This window comes from Miniopterus natalensis, chromosome 3 (assembly GCF_054644295.1).
Source record: "Miniopterus natalensis isolate mMinNat1 chromosome 3, mMinNat1.hap1, whole genome shotgun sequence".
NCBI classification, from domain to species: Eukaryota; Metazoa; Chordata; class Mammalia; order Chiroptera; family Miniopteridae; genus Miniopterus; species Miniopterus natalensis.
Genome location: NC_142083.1, coordinates 76094903 through 76117916, shown reverse-complemented (window position 1 = coordinate 76117916; position 23014 = coordinate 76094903). Strand labels below are relative to the sequence as shown.

Sequence of the window (23014 nt, the reverse complement as noted above, 5' to 3'; positions counted from 1 at the left end):
ATGTCTGTTCTATATTGAGAGCCCAGAACTTTCCTCAAGTCACTGGTGACAAGTGGATTCCCTCTCATCAGTGTTCTAGATGGTCCCCTATATACCCCAGCATAGGCAGGACTTGCTCTTCTGACTACAGGTGATCAGACAAGAGACTGCCCGAGACAACCAAATGCTAGGCTGGTCAGCAGCTGCTGATGCAGCTCAGGGCCAAAGGTCAGCCCAGACTGCTGGGCTAGATAATGCCTTCTTTTTAAAACTGATTTGAGAGAGAGAAGAAGAGGGAAGCCCTAAATTAATGAAATCTACCTATGTTCCTTGTAGGGTAAAAGAGTGCTTTCATACAGTTAAGTTCTTTAAACCTATCTGGAACAGTGGAATCAGGTGGTAGCTCCCACCAACAGTGGAACTTATATTTGTTTAGGATCACAGAGCTGGAAAATGCCAGAGTTCCTGCTTATGGAGCAGGTAGGCAGAAAGTGGTTTATTGCTTTTACAACAAAATAAGATGCTCGCAGAACTTTAATGAAAAAAATAATTAGAACTTTTTTTTTTTTAATCCTCACCCGAGGATATTTTTTCCATTGCTTAATAAAGAGAATGGAAGGGGGAGAGAAAGAAACATACATCAATGTGAGAGGGACACATCAATTGGTTGCCTCCCACATGTGCCCTGACCAGGGCTGAGCCTGCAACCAAGGTACGTGCCCTTGGCCAGAATCGAACCCAGGACCCTTCAGTCCCCAGGCCAACGCTCTAACCACTGAACCAAACCAGTGAGGGCACTATTAAAACTTTTTAGAACTTCTCTGAACACTATTTTGTCAGCTGATGAAGTAGATATTTCAATATATAAAACTTTCCAGAGGCAAGTGCCTTGGGGTGGATGGCACAGCTCACAATTGTGTGGATCCCGAGCTGTCCCATCATTAGATGCAGCTAACTGCTTAGAAGTAGGGCTTGCGCTTGCGGCCAGTGTACTGAGTATCAGGTCTGACTTTCCTGTGAAAAAATAACAGGTGGGAAGAACAGAAGAGTTTCAGAAGAAAGAACAAAGTACCTTTGGGACCCCTTCAAATGTAGGTGAGCCTTTAGTGGCCTTTATCTGCAGCAGCCTATCCCTAGCCCAGGTACTCACTTGCCCTGACGTCTATGGCGCTCCTTCTTCTCCAGCACCCACTCTCGGGTCTTCCTCTTCACCCCTCTCCTCGCAATCCTGTATGGGACCCTGTGCAGGAAACATAGCTGTGAGCTGATGGATGGAGCATCCTGGCTGGCACCCAACTTAATCCAGGCAGGAAAAAATGGTGCGCTTCCTTTGAGTTAGGTGGCCTTAGATTCCCCTTCTACAATAAAAGTCACATTTCCGGATACACCCCCATCCTGGTAACATCCACTGGGGTCAAAGCAGTTTATGTAGTGGGAAGGCAGGAGGTGTAAGGCCCCATTCACTTGCAGGCATCTTTGTGCATTGGGTATGCACACATCCTGCTATGGAGCAAGTAGGCAGGGGGCAAAGCTACTTTTGGAGCACCTTAGGCCAGGATTGGCTCACAAAAGCCTAGCAATATCCACAGAAAGTCAGAGGTCCAACACCCACTGCTGCCACTTAAGGCCCTAGTCTGGTTGTGAGGTCAGCATACCCCATCAAGTAGCGGCTCCCAGAAATAAATGTCTGAGGTAGGAAAACAAGGCTGCCCAGCTCGTGGCAGCCCCGACAACAATCCTCAAGGGTTAATCTTGGCCTCCAGCCCCGACTGAGGAGAAAAGAAATCCCCTGCAGCCCCATGGAAGACAGGCCCTGAGAACAGGGGAAGCCTGGGCTCCCAAACCACTTCCCCACCTGGCTGTTGGGATCACACTGTTTCCAGCATAACTGACACCAAGCAGGGATGCTTGCCATTTAAGTGACCACCATTTCCTAAGCACCTGTATGCACAGCCCATGGATATTCTACAATGGCTAGAAACCAGCCTTGCCCTTGAAGAGTTCACGGCTGGGCTGTGGCAGAGATCATTCACATAGGCAAAGCAAGTGCAGAGAGGCCCAGAAGCTGCAAAGCAAGTGACAGGAAGGGAAAAAGCCCAGGGTCTGGGAAAAACAAGAGGGCCATGGAGACAAGCTGGTGCGGTGGGGGCAGCATTCCAGACGAGGCAATACACGAAAATGAGACACTAAAAGGAATGAAGGTGAACGTTAGGGAACAGAAGAGTCCTGTGTGCTTGTAGTCACGGGTATAAGAAGGGACCAAGTGAGATTCTGAGGGTCTGCGGAGGGTTATTTCACCTGCACAAGTTTCCTCCCTGCCTGAGGACCAGTGGAAGCCAGACTGCATGACAGACCCTTTTTGTTGCTACTTCTCATCTATTCTAATACAATTCAGAATCATAGTAAACACAAAATAAAAATATCAATCTCACTTGGCTGGGCCAGTTCACAGAGGTGTGAACACCAGCAAGGAGTGTACTCTCCCTTTAGTAAGCAGTGGGAACTTTAGAGTGTAGAGAGGCAGTAGTTCATGAAAGAAACTTAAGAGGGTCCACAACTAGGGGGTAGGAGTCTGAGTGCCAGGTACAAAGCAGGAGGCAGCTGCAAACTTGGGACTGGAGATGCAAGACTAATCTCTATGTGTCTATAAGGAAGGGCAAGCTGTGGGGCACAATAAATGGGGCTAGATGTGAGCCACAGCAGGAATAAGGTCAAGAGCCATCAGGGGATATAAAGGTGGTAGGTGAAGAAGGTGAATGGCCCAGACCACAGGTGGGCAATAGGAGCAAATGCCAGAGGTGGACTGAGCCTTTCAGGAGAGTGGTTTTGGAGTGGTAGGGTGGAGGCCAGGTGGCAAGAATTAAGGGATACACAGGTGAAACAATATTGACAAAAGAAATGTACAAATCGGTAAAGATTTTAAAAACCTTTAAATTCACCTATTTATAAGTGGCCAGAATGTGATTAGAGAGAAGTGATAGTAATGGGAGAAGCCCAATAATTCTTCCAAAAGGCAACAGTCTCTTCCCCTCCCCTTCCCAAATCTGAGGACTTAGAAGAGTAAGAACCTACAGAACTGGAGGAGATGAGGCCTGTGCCAAGTAGGTGGCAATATCCCCCCTTTGAAAATAGATACATGGATGCTCAGGGTCACAAAACTTACCCAAGTTTACAGTTAGGACATGTCATCTGTAGACACTGGTATGAGGACAAGAGGGACCCTAAGATGGATGGAGTGAGTTAAACAACTTGTACTTTCTCCGTGAAGTAGAAGATGGGACCACTCACTGGGGGCAAGTGGTGGATGCCTTAAAGCAGAGAACATCTAGAAGAGCTCCTAAATCCCCACGGGGAACGGGCTAAGGAAGGAAACTAAGAGAGATCAGATGGCATAAATCTGTGGCAGATACAAAGAACACAACCATGATTTTCACTACCTGTGGGCCTTCTAAACCCATTCAATTCTCTGCCCATTTTTCCTCTTAAATGCCTTCAAAGTCTTAACACCTTCCACTCATATCATCCAGAACTAAGAAATAACCCCTTCACTATCTTATAATTAATTATGCATTCAACAAATATTGAATATGTTTTATTAACAAGATATTCTTCTGATGTCAGGAATATAATACCAGTCTCTCCACCAAGTTTTCATATTAGTTGGTGATACAAATAACCAAGATTTAGAGAAGTTAAAGGTGTTAAGGAAAATAAAGGTAAGGAAAACTCAATTGAAGATAATGAACAGAAAAATGGCAAGGTATTGTTTCTTAACAAAGAAAAGGGAAAGGATCAGTCTTGCTGCTGCACAGAAAATAAATGGAAAGAAGCAAAGACTGAAAGTAGGGAGACACATGAGGCAACTTCCAGTAACCCAGGCAAGACTGGTGGTGACTTAAGACCAGGTGGGAGTGGGGAAAAGGGTTGGAATTGGGATATACATTGACGAGAGGGGTGCAGGACTTGCTGATGGACTGACTGGATATGAGATGTAAGGAAGACAAGAATAACTGAAAATGGTAAAGCATGGAGGAAAGAGGTTTGGGGGTGAAAGCCAAGAGCTCTGTTTTGTTTGAGACATCTGTGGGAAGTGCAGGTGTGGACAGTTAGAAGGTGGGTGGGAAGTTGAGGTGTGGATACTTAGAAGGCACCCTGGAAATCAGAGGTGGAATTGAGGCCAAGAATGTAAATCAGAGTTATGAACCTGTAGTTGGTATTTAAGGCAGTGCAAAGAGATGAGGGGTCCAAGCTGGGCCCTAGAGTGCTCTAGAGGAGGAGCCAGCAGAGTGTACTCAGAAGGAACAACCAGTAAGGTTAAGAGAAAACCAAGACAGTGAGTGGGAGGCCAACTGAGGAAAAGTGTTGAGAGTGATCGGCTGTGTCAGCTCCTACCGAGCAGGCAAGACATGGACAAAGTAGGAAAAAAGACTGAGAAGTGACCGTAGATTTGGCCAGACAGGTTGGCGGTAGCCCTGACAAGAGCAATCTGTGATGAGACAGAAGCATAAGCCAAAGAAGGATTGAGAGAATGGTAGGGGAGAAAGTAAGAAGACTAAGTAGAAGTTTTGTTATATAAAGGGAAGCAAACAGGGTGGTAGCTTGGAGTTGTTAAGGAGTAAAGGAAAGATCTCTTAGAAGACATGAGAAATTGTGACTCATGTCTGTAAGCTGATGGGAATGGCCCAGGAGAGTACAGATGAGGATGCAGGAGACGGGAGAGCCACAGGGACCAAAAGGGGATGGGGTCCAGGACATAGGTCATACAGACAGCTAGGGAAGAAGGGGACAGCCTCAGCCTGTCAGGCATGGCAAAATGGAAGGCAGAGAGTAAGACTGCAAGGCTAAGACATCCCAGCCTAAGGCAGGAGGAGGCACAGGAACAAGGGGTTCCTTGGTTCTATTATCACCTTGGTGTCACTGCTACATCTGAACCCGAGACTTGGTGAAAGCAGAAAAAAATGGAGTGGTCCTGCCACCTCCAGCTTCCTCTGCCGGGTCTAATAAACCTAGTGGCAGTAACTCCCTGAACTTTAGGCAGGTGCACCTAAGGTTCACTTTACCTCTTATTTGTGAATGTGGATTCCCTGGCCTCCTCTTCTTCCTTAATTTCATTCAGGCCCTGCAGGAACCAAAATGCTTTTAAAAGATCACCCTGGAAATCTCTCAACCCATCCGCCCTACCCCAGAAGGCCTGGGTACCCACCAGGCCTAAGCCCTTTCAACGGGTACTAAGCCCAGTCTCACAAGAAGGGGATCCAAAAGACATGGGCCTGAACACTCAGGGTCCCTCACCTTTGGCAGAAAGGTCGATGGTCCAGAAAACAAACAGAGGTAGAACCTGCAACAAGAAAAGTGCAAGGACTCATAAAGCCTTGTAGGGCAAGACAAATCCTCACCTTCCCTTCCATAAACAGGTGCCTCCTGCCTGTGTCTCAGGGACCCAACCCAGCACCATTCCGATCCACACCACCACCAGCGCAAGCAGCACACTGGCCCCCAGCACTCACTTCTTTGCTTTGGCACTATTGGGGTAGTCCACCACCACACCACCAGTGAAGCCAGCCTTGATGGCCTGGGTTGTAATCAACTCCAACTGAGGAGAGAACATTGGTAAGTCAGAGAGAGGCTGGGGGAGCACATTGCTTTCCCTCTCTCCCCTTAAACCAGTCTGGTTCCAGGATGCACTTTTCCTGGGAGAAGTAAAAATCTTCTTTATTAGACTGTTCCCAACTGAGTCCTCAAAAGCCACACAGAGGAAAGTGCAGGCTAGAACCAGCCATGGCATACGGCTCCCTCGAGAATTACAGAACAAGCAATTCTCACTTTCTAGCCCAGGGACCCATCCACCCACTCAAATCTCAGGAAATGAATGGCCAACAACTCGGAGGCACTCATTCATGGTGTTAGTCAAGCACAGCTCACAACTTGTCTTTCAAGGTCTATAATTCCGACCTCCTCATTCCTTCCTTTGTATTGCATTACACTCCATAGAACAGATAACTGTTGATGTTCTCTCACCGCCCCCCATTTATGTATTTGGTTATGGAAATCAATTAATATACCACATTACTTGTGATACCATCTTATCTGTCAAGAGAAGACAAACACCCTACCCCACCTCCACAGATACCATCACTCCTACTTAGGACAATAGGTCGTAAAACATGTCATCAGGCACCAAGGGAACCACTCTCAGGTATTCATTCTCTCCTTTTCCCACCAACCCGCATAAGGCTTCTTGTTCTGTCATTTCCCAATAGTAGGAGGGCAGGTGAATGATGCAGGACAACGACAGCTTACTGTTCTTGGGCCCTCCCCCTTCCCTGCACTTCCAGTAGCCAAGAGGCTCACCTGCTCTGAGTTCTCAGGGTACAGCTGCAGAACAGCTCGGGCTCCACGGACCTGCAAGAAACAGAAACATTCACTGTCTTACAAATATCCCGTGGGGTCAGGACCCATACACTCCTCCCTTCCTTATTCACTGATATTTGAGTTCCCAGTATGTGCAAGGCACTAGTCTTAGGGCTGGGAATACAGACATAAACAAGAGAGAACGCCTCTCCTCTGAACTTCTGGAGCTCACATTTTAGTAGAGGAGGCAAGCTAATTTACAGTGCTGATTAAGAGCCAAAAAGAAAAATAAATTAGGGCAAAGGAATGGTGAGTGACAAGAGACCATTGAGTTTACTTTTGGTTCAAAGGCCTCTCTTGGAGGGACACTTGAGCAAAGACTTGAATATAATGGGAAGCTGGTCATTCAAACATGAGGGAAGAGCATCTCAGGAGAGAGGCAAATACAAAGGCCCTCAGAACTTCAGGATTAACCCCAGCGCATGAACAGGAGAAACCATATAATCACAAGATCAGCCAGCCATCTGCAGGAATAGCCTGCCTTAGATGAGGTGGGGAGACTACAGAGACCCAGAAACATCTGAATCCTTCAAAAAAGTAAAAGGACTCATTTTTAAGAGTTAGAATCTCAAACTATCATCTAATCCAAGTAAACAACGAAAATCAACACCAGCAGTTACAAAGTTAATAAAGGTTCCCTCAATGATAAATAACCACTGTGCTCCCCATCTGAGCATCAGCAGTGGGAGAAAGAAGTCTATGTTCCCAAACCAACTTCTGATTAAAATGCGGCACAGTGGACAAAGGAATTGTAATTGGTCTTAGATTTTGATGTCAGCATCCTTTGCATTTCATTAGGGAGTGTTAGCCCACCGAGCTTTCTATTTAGGCTGAGGATGACAATATGGTCCTGCCACCCCATGCAGTCCCATCTGAATAGTCCTGCCATGGGACTTCTCTACTTCATCACTCTACATCCAGGGCAAGGGAGGGATAGACAGCCAGTCCAGATGGGGAGATCTTATACTCACCAGCACAGAATAAAGAGAAGAAAAAAAGCAGTACAAGCGCTTGGCAGGAATGTCAGACTTCTTGTTAGCATTACAGAGCCACTGCACAGCAGAAATGCTAAAAAAGGAAGGGACCTAGTCAGGAAAGTGACCAGCACACATTGTTCACCCCTGTCTCTTCAGGACTCATACACCACACATTCTTGATTTCCAGGTAAACCCTCCCACCCACTCCCTTTCTTGGCATGTGCAGGTCCACACCACAACACTGGACCAAATAGGGTATACAGAAAGTCAACATTAACTTCCATGCAGTCAGTCCAAAGAAACATTTTCTCAACCTTTTTCTTCTTTTTTCCCCAACATGTTTTCATTGATGTTTAGAGAGAAAGGAAGGGAGAGCGATAGATAGAAACACTGATGAGAGAAACATCACTGATCGGCTGCCTCCTGAACACCCCCTACTGGGAACGGAGCCCGCAACCCCAGACATGTACCCTGACTGGGAATCGAACCAGTATCCTCTTGGATCATAGGTCAATGCTCAACCACTGAGCAACACCAGCCAGGCTGTCAACCTTTTCTACATGCATCTCAAGTTCAAAATTACTCATCATATCAAGGTTCTCTCTGCCACGTACCCCCCTCCACATTCCCTTCCTCCAAATCAAGGGAAACGTTTTACAGTGCTTACAAGCCACTCATTCACTCTCTTCCAAAATCAGTTCCTCCAACTGTACCTGTGAAGTGTCTCCACAATCCTCAGATTTATAATCTCAAGCAGCTACTAGGTCTTCCTTTCTGGCATTCCCTTCCTCAGTGCTGTGAACACCCAACCCATTCACAGAACCCCAAACCCTGTCTATTTGTCCCACTGCCTCCAAGCTTTTACTTTCCCCCACCTCTCTCCTAGATCAGCACTTATTACCATCTCAATTGTTTCAACAACCTATCTCTCCACTTTTCTCCTAAATAATCTTCCTAAAACAAAGATCTTATCTTGTCACTCCCCAGTTCCCCATCAACTACTGAATAAAGCCAAACTTCTTAGGATAGAGTTAAAAAAAAATCTTCTAGGACCCAACTCCACACAATCTCAACTTCCATGAAATCTCTCATTCAACCCTATGATCTAACAGACTCCTTTCCCACCCACTTCCGTGCCTTCGCTCACACTATTCCTTCACTCAGAAACCCTCCTTGACTATCCAAATTCCTCCCAGCCTTCGAGGCCCAACCCCAGCCCCTCCCTTTCTCAAGGCTTTCCTGTGGTCTTTTTAAAGTTTTTTCTTTTTTAATTGATTCTATAGAGAGGAAAGGAGAGAGAAACATCGATCAGTTGCCTCCTGAACATGACCCAACCGGACGACATTTCAACCAACTGAACCACCCTGCCAGGGCTTTCCTGTGCTCTCTTGCTTCTCTTCACAACTCAGGTGGGTCCCATGACACCCTAGTACACACCCCACACTCAGCCTTGTGTTTAACCTGGTCCACATATTTTAGCAGCTAATTAACCACGGAGAGTTATTAAAAACAGGGACTGTATTTTATTTCCAAACTCCACAGTACAATGTCTTACATACAACAAATGTTAAAAAAAGGAAAACTTGACATACCATCTCATCTCTTAAAAACAAACTAAAAATGGCTGTTTACTACTAAAACATACAGATCACATCTCTGGCCTTTGGTTTTCTACAACTTAGAGCATCTCATCCAATCATTACTAAAAACCAACTGCTATCCTTGAAATGTCTTCTCCCCACCACCCCCAATCTTGTTCCCAGATATAAGCAAATCCCTTACCCTAGAAGAAAACTTTCCAATTCAAATTTTTACTCACCCAGATCCCTACTGCTCAACATACATCACAGGTCTCGCCCAATTAATGGTTAAACTATGATTTCCTGTCCTATTCCCTACCTCCACTCCACCAACAAAACACCAAATACTAAACAGAACTTACCACAGAAGACAAAGAACAACTTTGTGTTTTTTAACAGTAATGGCAATGGTCTAAGATCCGTTATTCAAGTATTATGTACATGCTCAAAATTTGACCAATACCCCAGAAAGGACTCCTGAGCTGCTGAAGGGATTGGAGCAGTTTAGGAAACTCTCCACTAGAGTTCTTGGGAAGAGCAACAAGATGGCCATGGGAACCCCAAGATGGCTCCTCCTGGCTCAAAAGACCACCCCTCCCCTACCACACACACTCAAAGCAGACAGAGAATCTATACGTTATGCATGAACTCAGCAGTGCAAGATAATCACAGTAGATAGTTCTGAAATTAAAAAAATACATATTTTGGGGCCTTGCTTTGACCTTTTTAATCTAAAAATTCTGAGGGATGTATATTTTTAAGTTTCCCATGTGACTGCTGCACAGCCAGGTGCACTGGCCTGCAGGACTAAACGCAAAACATGAAGACTCTTACCTGATACAACCATCAAAGGAGCCCGGTTTGAAGGGGATGCCATGGCCCATGTCAGCCAGAAGTAGGTCTCCTTCTGCTTCTCGGTCCAAGGCCGCATCTACATCACAGAAAAGTGAGGGAAACAGACTATGTGCGTAGCTGCTCCATACTCATGAGGGTGGTCCACCCCAGTGCTAAACAGAACATACTTACCCAGCATGGCAGGGCTGATGTCAATGCCCACCCAGTAGTGCCCCTCATTGGACAGATAATCTCCACTCAGCCCAGTGCCGCAGCTGGAAGATACAATCAAATAGGGACTCAACCGTGTAGCAAAGATGCCCCATGACCTGGGCAATCTGACTGGGCCCTAGGATCTTACCCGATATCCAACAGGTAACAGGGCTTCTCATCAGGCAGATCAAGGAGCTCCAATGCTCGCCCAGTCATCTTGGTCTGGACTTCAATCATCCTAGAGCTAGGAAGGCAGAAACACAAACAAGTAGTAAAGTTCTAGGCCAAAACTGCACCCAGACTAAAAAAACACCAAAGGAGGAGAAAAAAGAACAAGATGCTCTTTCTTGATCAACAAACTCAACTACAACTATTTAAAAGTGATCCCAAATGTCCATATAACACAGTGACATGTTATTCTGTTGTGACACAAATTATAACTGTACCTGATGCAAAGCTAACATAAAGGGAACAAATCACTTAGCTAATGATCGACCGTTGAGTATTTTCAAATCTATCAGGCTTTCATGTTTTATTACTTAAGAACAAGTTTTCCTGGGAGAATTACCCACCACAATTACTCTCAGATATAAGGATCAAGAATGCACAACAAAAACCTATAGCAGTGCTGTCCATGAGAAATATAATGCAATCTACATATGACTTTCTAAAAGCCACAGTTAAAATGAAATTAAGTATGTAAAATTAACTGTAATAGTTAACCAAATCCAATGTACCTAATAATATATTTTATTTAACTCAATATGCTCAAATTATTTCAACATGTAATGAATGTGAAAAATGATCAATAAAATATTTTACATTTTCTTCATCTAAGTAATTCAGACTAGACACATTTCAATAGATGGCTGATGGCTACTGGTTACTATAGCACAGAATAGGTTTAGAATATATCTGGCTTTCCCAAGATCAAGTACCTGCAGAATATTTTACAGAGTGGTTTATCAGAAAGGAGAGGTCTGGAAGTGTCTGCTCTAGCCTTCTCCTGTTATTTGACTTTGTAGTTCTTAGAAATAACTACCCTCTATGAAATTCAACAGTTGTCAAGGGGATTTAGCGAGATAATACAACAGGGGCACACAGTAAACATTTACGAATATTATTTCCTTTTCCCCGATAGCACTAACCCCTTATACGTATCCACTACCCCTTGAATATTTTACCCCATGCTTAAAACAAGTTGTCACAATAAACTTAGAAAACAACCCAGAAAAAAATATGATCACTCCCATATTAACACTGAGGTAACTGAGGCCCAGATGGTTCAAAGATTTAACTAAAGCTGATTTTGCCAGTGTAAGAAAATGGAATCAACCCAAGTCCCTTCCTCCCACCCCACCCCCAAATTCTGCTAGCTTTCCAAGCGATGCCCCAAATCAGGGGAAATTCGGGGGTCCCCACTCCCGAAGCCGGGCAACAGCCAAACTCCCTTACTTGCGCATGTATTTCCGGGCTTCATTCTCGTCGTAAAACTGCGGGAAAAAGAAAGAGAAAAGGGTAGTAGGAGGAGAAATCAACACGCGGAGGTTCATTAAGACAGAGGGGTGCCCGAGGGCCACAGGGCTCACCAGCTCTGGGGGCCCGCCGTGCTCAGGTCTGCCTCCGCGGCACGCCATACCCTCACCGTCGCTGCACGACGGCGGGTGTTCCCCCGAGTCCGGCTTTTATGTCATCAGAGCTGCACCCGCCTCGTAATACACATGCTCTACTCCTCTCCCCGCCTTCTTTCTTACTCGATTGGCTACAGGGCTGACGCGCTGCGAACAACGCACGTCTCCCATTGGCCAGTTAATCTTTGCACCGCCCGCCAGATCCGGTCAAGATGGCAGCAAAGCACGGCCTGAGGTGGCCGCGGCTGTTACTGTGGAGGTTGTGGCAGGCCCGGGGTCCTCCACAAAACCGGGTATCGTTCCTGGGCCTAGAGGCGAGGACTTATTCTCGGAGCGACGGCCCGTACTCGCGCACGGCATTGTATGAGCTTCTTGGCGTCCCCTCCACGGCCACGCAGGCGCAAATCAAGGCCGCCTACTACCGGCAAAGCTTCCTCTACCACCCGGACCGTAACGCGGGGAGCGCCGAGGCTGCCGAGCGCTTTACGCGCATCTCCGAGGCATACGTGGTACTGGGCAGTGCCACCCTGCGCCGCAAATATGACCGCGGCCTGCTCAGCGACATGGACTTACGCGGACCTGGCGTCCGTCCCTCCACGACGCCCTCAGCGGACCCCGGCTCGCCCCGCACCCCGCCGCCCGCCTCTCGTACCCACGGTCATGGTCAGGCCTCGCCTGGCTCCGAACGCACTATGTTCAACTTTGACGCCTTCTACCAGGCGCACTACGGAGAACAGCTAGAGCGCGAACGCCGCCTGAAGGCCCGCCGTGAGGCCCTTCGCAAGCAGCAAGAGGATCGGGCTAAGAAGGGCTTCCGCTGGGACGAGATCCGAGACACAACTTTAGTCTTACTTCTCTTAGCAATCTTCATCATCATGAGCATTCGTTTTTAATCGAGAGAGAAGAGAAGGGGAGCAGACCCCAGAAAATGGCCTTTCCTGTATTGAACCGTTCGCTTTCCACAGTCTACCTCTGCTGGGGTCCGAAGGAACCACTTTCCCCCTCCTTTTCCCCACCCGCCCAGCTTAGCGGTTGACCTGCACATCCCTCTCCCCAGCGGTCCAGAAAAGGAGGCTTTTCGATGCCCAAGAAGCAGGCTCCAGAAGGAAGAGCCCTGAAAGCCTAGGAGTGAAGGGTTTTCTGGAGTCCCATGGGTGCCTGCTTCCAGAGGTTGCCTTCCTCATGTTGTCAACTTCTGGAACACTTGTTCTGGCTTTATCATAAAGCTCTGAGCAGGAATTGTCTGCTTCTGCCCCATGTTTGTACCATGGGGCTCTGTAACCTTGAAACGTGCAATGTGACCAATTGTTGGCTGCCAAAAGAAAAATTCTGAGGTGTACAACTTTGTCTTTCTGTGAATTCCCCAAGCCACAGGTGAGACCTGATGTAGGCTAAAAATGTGGTATATGGAAACCTTGCTATGGTCAGCCCCAAACCCCATTCCCCCTTCTGCTGGTGGCATGAGGGCGTGGGAAAGCAAGGTCATGGAGCATAAGGAATGAGTGTTCCTGTGCCCATACTTATCTAATGTATGACCTTGGGGAAGTTACTCTATGGGCATGACAGCAGAAAGCAAATCATTTGCTCTCTTGAGGTCTGTCACACTTTATTATCCATTCTTCTAATGGTTTCAGTGGTTAAAACATGCCGGTAGAGTCAAGTTTATCCTTGGGACAGTGTGTGCTTGTCACCTGGTTATCCCTTTACCAGCCAGCCCTCTCCAGAAATAGAGCTCCTCTGAGTGTTGCCCATCCTGTTTAGCTTGCAGTGCTTATTGCAGGCCCTATAAGCCAAGTCCTAGAAACATGGTTGCTTGAGGCTATGGAGAATTTGGGGAGTTTGGAGTTAGTGGGATTACTGAGGATTAAGAGGCCTGTGGTGGAAACTCGGTTCTTTGTTTAGAACTGCCTGAGGCTTTTTTCCTATTTCTAATTTGTGCTAAACAGTTGGTCAGTCATCACTTGGCTAGAGAGGTAGTAGTCAGGCTCTCTTAACCCGGAGTCACTGCACATAGGGAGTGCCTGGCTGTGAGATTGTCAGTGCTCTAATACTTATGCAGTGGGGCTAACTGTAAAGCTGTGGCATAGGGAAACCTTTACAAGAGATCTACCACAAGGGTACAGGCCTAAGTCTGGAGGCTAAACAAAGCCAGAGGTGCTTTGTATATATTCATACCAATTCCTGCATTCACACTCTTGTGTGAAATCCTTGTATAAATTGGGATAAACCCATAGCTACTTCAACTTGGTCTCTTCGATTCTCTCTAGCCTTAGAGGTCAGAGGCAAGCTCTTAGTCATGGCTTTGCAGTGACCACAGTTCAATAGTAAAAATTTGGGCCCACCCTTATTCAGGCCCATTGTGCTCAGTGAGCCTTGATTTGTGGGGTGGGGATATGTACTGTGAAAAAGAGCATTTTAATGTTATGTTTCATATTTGAAAAAAACGAGGGAGAGTCTGTTCTTTTTGAAGTATAAACTACGGTAATTGAAGCTTAGTAAAATAATACAGCAACTAGTGATTCTCAACCAGGGAGTTGGGGCAAGATTCTATCATAGTTTCTATAAAAAGGAGTTGGAGTTCTTCTGGGTCTTGTTTGTAACAGCACTAGTGGTCTGTAATAGCTGAGACCTTTTGAATGGGCTCCTTGACATAGACCTTTCAAGTATGTTTTCTTTCTATGAAGATCACAGTCAAGAATATTTCCTGGGGCCCCAGAACATGGAAATAGAAAACTCCAGAAGGCTTCAGGTGTGTGTGGGGGATGGAGGTGGGGGGACATTCCAGAATATTTCATGCAGGGTAGTCAATAAAATTTATTAACCATCTAATTCAGCTTCTCCTTAGGCCCAGAACTAGTAAAGTACTCCTTTAGTGCCATTCTGTTTGCCTCGGGGTTTTTTAGGACAGATCTGAGCTCTGAACCTCCCTAAGCTGAGTGGGCTTTTCATGGAAGGGGAGATGTGTGGGAGGTTTTTTGAAGGACACCCCCCACCCCCAGTGTTACCTTGTCCCCATAGTAACATTTCTCCCTTCCTACATGGGAAGAGAGGCTGAACTAGGCTGTGGACATTAGTCCCTACCTTCTAGGCGCTGTTCCCCAATTCCTGATAGTGGAGGAGGGCTCAGACATACTCAACTTTAATCACTTTTTGTTGGGAGATGGACAAGAGGGGCCCAGCTTGTCCCAGGCTATGCTCATTGAAGTGGGTATGGGGTTGCAAGTATAGTACAAAGCTGAGTGCACAGCACATACAGGTCTTAAATGGGGAGACTCAGACAAGACAGGATCAAAGATGTACGTGTTGAGGCAATTGTGATATTGTCTTTGGACTTGATCAGGACTTTATTTCTCCTGAGCCAAACTGCTTTTCCCTCTGTTGCCATTTATTTATTGCTGGGTGAAATCCTTTACCCATCCCAGTGCTGACAGAGTAGAATTTCTTGCTTCCTTCCGAGGTTCTGGCATTTTGTTCACAGGATGTATCTTGCCCACTATAATGGTTCCAGCATGAGCTAAAACAAATAAGAATAGCCTACCTTAAGCCCATGAGTTGTCCATTTGGTCATTATTGACTCCATATATATACATACATACATATAATCATATGTGTAATACATATATGCGTGTGTTTATGTGTGTGTATAACAATCACACCCTGAGGCTGGGGCACCAAGGATGGAGCCCAAATGAGTGGCCGCCACACTCCCTTTTGGTAAAATGTGAGGGGAGGGAGGCTATATCTTGGACCTTTGGGCTTCCTGGAAGGTCACAAGATCTCGAAGAGAGGCTGAGAGAAGGGACAACTGGTAAGTGGTGGTGCTACTTCAGTTCACTCTCTTGAATTCAGTGCACTAGAAAAGTGGGCTCACTCTTGGCCTTTGCCTCCTCTCAGTTCCTCAGCCCTGTGATGAAATCATATACTTCCACCTGCCTATGGTCAGGATCATAAGAGAAGGCCTGCCTTGCTTACTCTCAGGCCCCACTTGTAGCCCTGGCAGCCATAGGATTTATGCAGAGCAACTGAGGGTCCCTCTGTTAGTGTGCTAAGGATGATAGTAAGACCTGAGTTTGGACTTCATTAACATGCATATGCTGAGAACACTGTGTTCATCCCCAAGAAGCCATTGCAGAGTTCACTTTGTGTCATGAGGTCATAGTGTTACTATGCATCTAGTCATCATGCCACTCTCTCTTAAGGCTGTCGGAACCTGGGGTCCTGTCACTAGTCTTGAGGCCCTCCCGTCCTGCCTTCATGGTTCATACAGTGTTTGGCTGTGGCTGGCACAGTGTCTTAAAATAACTAGCCAACATTCATAACTGAGGGGACTTTGCATGAAAATCTAGATTTCTGACTTCTCTCAAAAAATGAGATGTGCCACCATTGAGCTCAGATAACTGCATTAGTGCCTGGGAGACACTGTAACATCTACCTTTAAGATAGGATATTTCTCTACATTTCACTGCACTCCCACCATCAGAGGGGAAGTGTGCAAGACCTTGATACACACACTTGAACCATTTTACCCACAGAAATATCTATCCCATGTCGACTCAAGAGAAATTTTGAAAAAGGACCATGCATTTCCAGAAAAAATAGGAGAGGGTGTATTTCTTTGTGCAAATGGACTGTTTTCGCATCTCTGATCTTCCTGGCCCCTACAGGCTGAGTCTACATCATAACTAAGAGCTTATACTTTATGTGGGGAGGCAGAGTAAATCTTATTTTCATGTGGGACAAGAATCTCTGAAGAGTTCTACAGCAGTGTTAAGGTCCTAGACAACGCCAGAGGTCCTCACTCAGAGTACTGTAACCCCAATTCCTGCAGTCAATCTTTTGTGGACAGTCTTTGGATAAATTGGGATAAACCCACAGCTAGTCCAACTTGGCCTCTTGGAAACCATTCACTTCTCTAACCTTGGAGGTAAGGGCAAGTTCTTTGCAGTGACCATATGATTCATTGGTAAAGATTTGAGCCCACTCTGGTTCAAGCCTGCTTAGGCCAGTATGCCTTCATTGGCCAAAAAAAAAAAAAAAAAAAAAAAAAAGCACATTTAATGTTCTATTTCGTATTTGTAAAACAAGGGGAGAAGCTTAAGGATATATGCAGAAGCTAGTGGTACCCAAACAAGGAGGTGCACATAACAGACTTTCTTGAGAGGTAGGAACTCTTTTTTCAAACAGGAATCGGAGTTTTGTTATTTGGACAACTTTTCATTTTTGGTTTGTAAAAGCACTGGTGGTCTGTAATAGGTGGTGCCTTACTCATGGGCTCCTTGATGTAGACCCTTAAATTCTCTCTCACAGAGGATTACAGCCAGGATCGTTCCCTCAGGCCCCAGAACCTGGGAACAGGAAGTTCTAGGTTTCAAGCAGGAAGAGCGCCCTGCATGCAACCTTCTAGAACATTCTGTGTATCTTCCAGCAGGGCAGTTAATGCAGTTTATTAATATCCAATTCTGATCCTTTCCCATAGCCCCAAACCAGGCCCACTCCACTCTGGTGATATCTGTACCCATCTGCCTTGGTCTTTTTCAGGCTGGAGCTGAACACTAAGGGGCCTCAGTCCCTGCCCCTCTAAAACAGTCTGAGCTCTCTGAGGTAGGTGTGGGCTTTTGAAGGACCCCCATACAGTTCCATGGTAACAGTATTACCCCCTTCCTGTCCCTCTATTGCCTGGGTGGTTCCTTTCTCTTTTCTCTTACCTGCCCTGGGGACAGGAGGCTGAACTTCTCTGCCCACTTGAGGCTGCTCCCTAGTTCATGATAGTGGAGGACAGCTCAGGGCCCAACCTTAGCCCCTTTTGTCTTTTTAGTTACAAGCTGCCTGGAAGCATGGATCCAGAATGTTTCCATGAGGCCAGAGCAAGAAGGGCCCAGCCTGCCCCAGGTTGTGCTTAGAATTCAGGAGATCTTCCAGAGCTGTTCTGTTGTTCTCTCAGGAAGAGAGGTTTTGGTGTCCCTCAGCCCCCAGCAGCTCAAGTGCCAACAGGAGAGTAGGAGAATCAAGGCCAATATGGATGGAGGGTCTTGTGGGCACTATTAGTGCTTCCTTTGTACCCCTATGTGATAAATCTGTCTGGACTTGAAGGGCTCTCAAACGCTCAAATGGACCAGTCCCTCCAACTATTGCTTACATCTCTAAAGATTAAGCCGTCACCCAGGTGCTGTTCATACAATTTGAAAGAAGGGGACCATCTACTCCCAATAGCAGCCTTGACTGTTAAGAGCCTCACAATGAACCAAAATCTGGCTCCCTGTAGTTTCCACGCATTGGTCTAGGCTCTGACCTCTGGCTCTACATGGATCCCTCAATTGTTCCACATGGACTTAGTCCCAATCCTCTTATCATTATTACTCCAAAGGTGCTGTTTTGGGGATCCCTCTTACAGTGTAAGATTTCAGTGAAAAGTCGAGCCAACTCAACACTTCCCTCTTTCTGGATGGTTATATTCTTATTTACATAGGCCAAGATTACATTTGCTTCTACAGCATTCTGACTGTCCACTTATTTGTAAGGCCTTCCATGCCTCCCTGCCAAACTTCATCTCATCAGACTTGACCTAAGCTGATTCAGGGCATGTTTCTGCTCTCCCATCTTCTTGTCCCTCATTCATTAGCCAAGCTGGCCACCTAGTGTTTACTTTAGCTGAAAACAGATGCCTTCAGCACTATAGAGCCTCCTCCATTACTCAATGGGGGTGGCATTTGGCAGGCCAGAGAAGAAGCAGGTACCATCATGATTGGGCTTACAGGTGACCCAGGAAAAGAAGTTGCATACAGGTGAGGCAATTGAAGAACAGTGAAGAAGCAGAGTGTACTTCTGGCCAGATGTGCTGGGAAGTTAAGAGTTAGGAAAGTCTCCCACAGGTTGGTAACCAGAGAAGGCTTCATGGAAGAGGCAGGAGCAGTGCTGGACCTGAAGGACAGCCGGACTTTGGATGGGCAGAGAGGAAGGAAGGGCATCTCAAGAGTAGCAAGTGCAGGAACTGAGATGTAGAGGCTGCAACAGCAGAGTGGCTGGTTGAGGGAGCAGAGAGGAGTCGGGCAGCATCGTCATCCTCATCATCACATTTATTGACGGCCCCTGGGAAGCGGGGCTGGGGACAGAACATACAAAGACAAGGACCTGCCCTCAAAAAGATTCCATTCTAAGGAGACGGGACAGAAAAATACAGAATGGTCTTTCCTTGGGGATGGCCCACTCTCACCTGTGCAGGTCAGAAGCCCCTGGCCTACCTTGCCCCAGGATCTAGAGCATGAATGGGGTTCCAGGGCCATGGTGTCCCTGACCCCTGCGGCTGGGACCTGACCACCTGGCTCCTAGGTGGTGGGCCCGAGGACTGGGGGAAAGGTAGGCTCAGTACATGATGGAAAACACGCCTGTCAGCCTTGGCATTGTGCCAGCCCAGTGGAGTGGCAGGGTGCAAAAGGCTCCCAGGACAGGGCCCCCTGGGGAAAGTGGGCACCTCCCTAGGTCGCCATGAGTCAAGTTCTTTCACTGGGTCTTGCCCATTACCTGGGAGGTCTCAGCCAGGGACAAAAAAAGGCAGAGTTTCCTCAATGCCAGAGGCATAACACCCTGCCCACCCCACCCCCAGCCCTCTCTCTGGGCATGTTCCAGGTGACCCTCCTCCCCAGCTTAGCCTCCAGGGCCAGGGCCTACCTGAGGCCAGGGGGAGGGGCCTGCCCCTCCCCCCACCCAGGCAGTGGGGGAGGAGGAGGAGCCACGCATCAAGTTTGTCTGGACCCCCCATTGGGGAGCCATACCCTGGATCCTACCGGTGAGGGGGCTCTGGTTGCGAGGGCCGAGGGCTCAGCAGAGGGGCTGGGCCAAGGGGGCACCCGGGGGAGCCCTTCAGAGGGAGCACTGGGCGGGAGTCCAAGGGGGGAAGGCTCCGGGGCACTGCTGGTGGCCCCCGGGCAGCCCCGGTGGGCAGGACAGCTGCAGCGGGGAAGGGTTTGGGGAGATCCGCAGCAGCAGTGGGTGCAGGCTGGGCAGACCGCTCTCGGCGCCGCAGCAGCTCCTGCAGCTTCTCAGCCTGGGTCCGCCTCAGGTGGGCCAGGGCGCGGCCTCGCTGGAAAGCGGGCAGGAAAGCCTCCAGGCTCTGCTCCCCCAGCAGCAGCTGCTCCATCTGCTCCTGGGACAGGAGGAAGGGACAGTTTGGGAGGAGCACGACCAAAGACTGTGAACTGGCCCTCTATCCCTCCCACTCTGAATCCTTTCCAGTGGTGACCACAGCTGGGGGACGGGGCCACCTGAGTTCCAGCCTGGGTATGCCTCTGACTTGCTGAGTAACTACAGACAAATGTCCTCTACTCTCAAAGCCTCTATTTCCTTACTTATCACCAGAACTGCTGGGTCAAAGATGAAGCAGGATCAGAGATGGGGACCCACTTAAGTAGACTTAGGTGTTCCCTGTGTGTGATTCTGTGCTCCCCTGTCCAGGGCCCCTTCTACCCCACGTCCATTGACTCTCTGCACACTATACTCCCAACCAGGCACTGAGAAGTCTATGCCAGCTCCTCTGTAGACCCAGCCTACAAGGCCCTGAGACATTCACAGGGGTGCTCTCCTGGTACCTAGGACAGACTTCCTAGAGGGTCTCTCAAGGCTGCAATGTAAGAATGAAGGGGGGTGGAATGATAGGATGGGTCTCTCCCTGTCCCCAGGCCCAGCCTCCCCTCCCCTCACCTCAGCCTCCTGCTCAGCCTCTTCCAGCTCAGCCTGCAGCCAGCCCAGTGCACAGTGGGGGCTCCAGCGATGCATGCTCTCCTCTGAGGGCCACAGAGGGACAGAGTGAATAGCCCCTGCCCTCAGGGCCTGTCACCCAGGATAGACAGGTCACAGCCCCAGGGCCCAATCCTGATTCTCACTGACCCTGTGTGTGATTCTGTGCTCCCCTTCCCATCTCTGGGTCCTTGGTTTCCTCATCTGTACAATGCCCACGGGATCAGTTTGTGCATCTTCCCCCAAGGTCCTGCCTCCAGCCTTAATGCGAAAGAGGAAGCAAGGGCTTTGTCTCCTAGAGTACTCCAGACCCTTGGGTATTCGGCCCCCTTTTCTCCCACTGCCAGGGCTCCCATCTGGCCTCTACAACCCAGCTCTGCTCACCAACTGTTCACTTCCTCAACTTAGTTTTCCAGGAGTAGCACCCCTCAAACTTGCCCAGGGAATAGGTCTGCCCAAGTCCCACCTTTCAGAGCCTAGCACTTCAGGCCAACCAGCCAGATGGCCAACTGCCACCCACCCCAGGCAGTTCTCCCAACTGTCCTCTCACCCAGTCGCTGCAGCTTGTCCGCACAGCTCTCAGCCACCTCTCGAAGTTCCTGGTACTTGATGGCCAGGGCAGCCCGACCCATCTCCAGACGGGGCCGCAGTGCTAGGTTCTCCTTGGCTAGTGCGTAGTTGGAGGCCAGGCAGGCCTCACGCTCCAGCTGCAGGCCCTGGAACTGCCACCAGAGAAAAGTCAAGAGGCGTACTCAGGGAGTCTGCCCACTTCCACCTACTGCCACACTGAGCAACAGTGCCCATGGGTCAAGCCAAAAGCACCCCAATCTCAGGATGGGGAGCCAACAGGTGGAGGGGCTGCAAGAGGCCCAAATGGGGCTTTGCCTTGAGCTCCCTCTCTGGGCCTCAGTTTCCTCCTCTACAAAGTAAGCTAAAAACCGCTACCTTAAAAGGCTGTGGTGAGACTGAAGTGAGGAAAACTATGAAGGCTTCTACAAATGTTAGTTAATTTTTAATTTTTCAATTAATATGTCTGCTCAGGTCCCTGAGGAGTCCCCCTCCCTCTTCTGTCCCATTTTCCATGCATGGGCAGCTTCCCTCTCATTCCAGGCCTTTGTCTGCCTCCTCCTCAGGTGTTTGTGCTGAAAACACTCCCACCCCTGCTCTGACTCTCCAAAGTGGTCTTCACCCTGTCCCTGCATAGCACCCCCTCAAGCCACCCTCTCCTTCCCTTACACCTCTCCTTGTGTCCTCCAGTGGAATCCCCACACCCCCAAGGAATACACACCCCCTTTCCCTCCTGGATTCTCTAGCACCTGCTCCCAGCTTTCCTGCTCTTGCAGAAAGCAGAGCCCCTTTCTTTACTGCTTCTGGAGAAGGCTTTTTCCTTGTTTCTAGGAGTGCCCAGCCTCCCCTCCCTGCCCCTGGAGAACACACTACCCTCCATCTGTCCCCTATAGGATGCACATGCCCCTCCTGTCTGCCTCCTTCCAACACACACTTTCCCTTTCTGCCCCCCACAGCCAGCCAGCCCTGGCCTATCTCCTGTGAAATATACAACTTTCTCTTATGGTGGCCTACGGAATATACACCTCAGCTTTCAGAACCCTTCCTAAAGAAAGACACAAAGCCTCCTCCTGCATCCCCAGGATGCGGGCGCTCCCACAACGGTCCCCCCGAGTGTTAAACAGGCCCCTAGTTCTCCCAATGGAAGGCGCCTCCCCTTTCTGGCCCTACAGAACGTGGGTGTGAGAGCCAGGGCCCCCCACAACAAAACCACCCCTGCCCCCCAGAACACACCTCCCTGGAGCATCCGCTGTAGGACACGCCTCGTGGCCATCCCGGGGGTGCATAGGCGCCTCCCTGGGTTTCCAGCGCCCCACCCGCCCCAGGCCGGCTCCGGGCGCCCCCTCCCCCGGGGGCGGCTCCGCGGGGCCCACTCGTACGTGCCAGGCTCCCGCACCCACCCGCGGCCCCGCGGCACAGCCCGCGCGGCCCTTTGGTTGCTCGGCAGGTCCGGCAGGCCGCGGCCCGTTCCCCGCGACCCCCACCCGCGACCCCCGAGCTACCTTCCTGCTGAGCCGCACGATCCGGTCCAGCTTGGGTTCATCCTGAAGCAGGTCCCGGAGCTGCCCGGTGCTGAGGATCCCAAAGCGCCCCGGGCTACCGGGCTCCGGCCCCGCCCGCGCCGCCCGGGCCCGGTACATGCCGCCCGCCCGCGCCCCCAGCTCGGCTGCTGGCTCGGCCCGCTCGGCCCGCTCCGCCCCAGCTCCGCTCCGCTCCGCTCCGGCTCCGGGATCCGGCTCCGGCTCCGGCCGCGCGCGCAGCTCCGCCGCCAGAGGGCGCCCTGCCCGCTCTTAAAGGGGCCGCGGCGTCGGGGCTGGGGGTGGGGCGGCGAGGGGGCGAGCCGCACCCCTGCCCACCCCGGCAATGCAGCGCCGCGCCGCGCCTCCCGCACCCGCTGATCGGCCCGCAAACCCGTCCTCCCGCCGCCATCCGTACATCTGAAGCCACCTCTCTCCGCACCCCTCCTCTCAGCCATTCATCATTCACCACGCCTCCCAGGCACGGACTCTCCCACCCCAGGCGGTTACAATTTGCGGGGCTATTTCATATTTCCCCTCTGTATTCGCACAACAATTTTATGAGTTTGGCTGGG

At 49.3% G+C, this 23014-nt stretch overlaps 3 protein-coding genes and 1 non-coding gene across 4 annotated transcripts; 1 reads left to right on the top strand and 3 right to left on the bottom strand.

Annotated features, from left to right (window-relative positions):
• Nucleotides 1–495: 495 nt before the first annotated feature.
• Nucleotides 496–11715, bottom strand: BUD23 (BUD23 rRNA methyltransferase and ribosome maturation factor). The gene is made up of 12 exons (XM_016199019.2): nt 11584–11715; nt 11450–11487; nt 10143–10238; nt 9974–10056; nt 9782–9878; nt 7362–7458; nt 6331–6381; nt 5487–5572; nt 5272–5317; nt 5040–5098; nt 1130–1219; nt 496–993 (listed from the first exon to the last, which is right to left on the bottom strand). Exons 1-12 carry the CDS (start codon nt 11629–11631, stop codon nt 939–941), a joined length of 846 nt encoding a protein of 281 aa, XP_016054505.1. The 5' UTR covers nt 11632–11715; the 3' UTR covers nt 496–938.
• Nucleotides 1661–1792, bottom strand: LOC148093526 (small Cajal body-specific RNA 20). Its single transcript, XR_015714311.1, has one exon.
• Nucleotides 11716–11837: 122 nt separating the features above from the next.
• On the top strand, nt 11838–12967 carry DNAJC30 (DnaJ heat shock protein family (Hsp40) member C30). The gene has a single exon (XM_016199058.2). The coding sequence runs from the start codon at nt 11838–11840 to the stop codon at nt 12516–12518; it is 681 nt and encodes a 226-aa protein (XP_016054544.1). The 3' UTR covers nt 12519–12967.
• A 4354-nt stretch (nt 12968–17321) lies between these two features.
• Nucleotides 17322–22562, bottom strand: VPS37D (VPS37D subunit of ESCRT-I). Its single transcript, XM_087815596.1, has 4 exons — nt 22425–22562; nt 20906–21077; nt 20320–20402; nt 17322–19765 (listed from the first exon to the last, which is right to left on the bottom strand). Exons 1-4 carry the CDS (start codon nt 22560–22562, stop codon nt 19403–19405), a joined length of 756 nt encoding a protein of 251 aa, XP_087671722.1. The 3' UTR covers nt 17322–19402.
• Nucleotides 22563–23014: the final 452 nt, after the last annotated feature.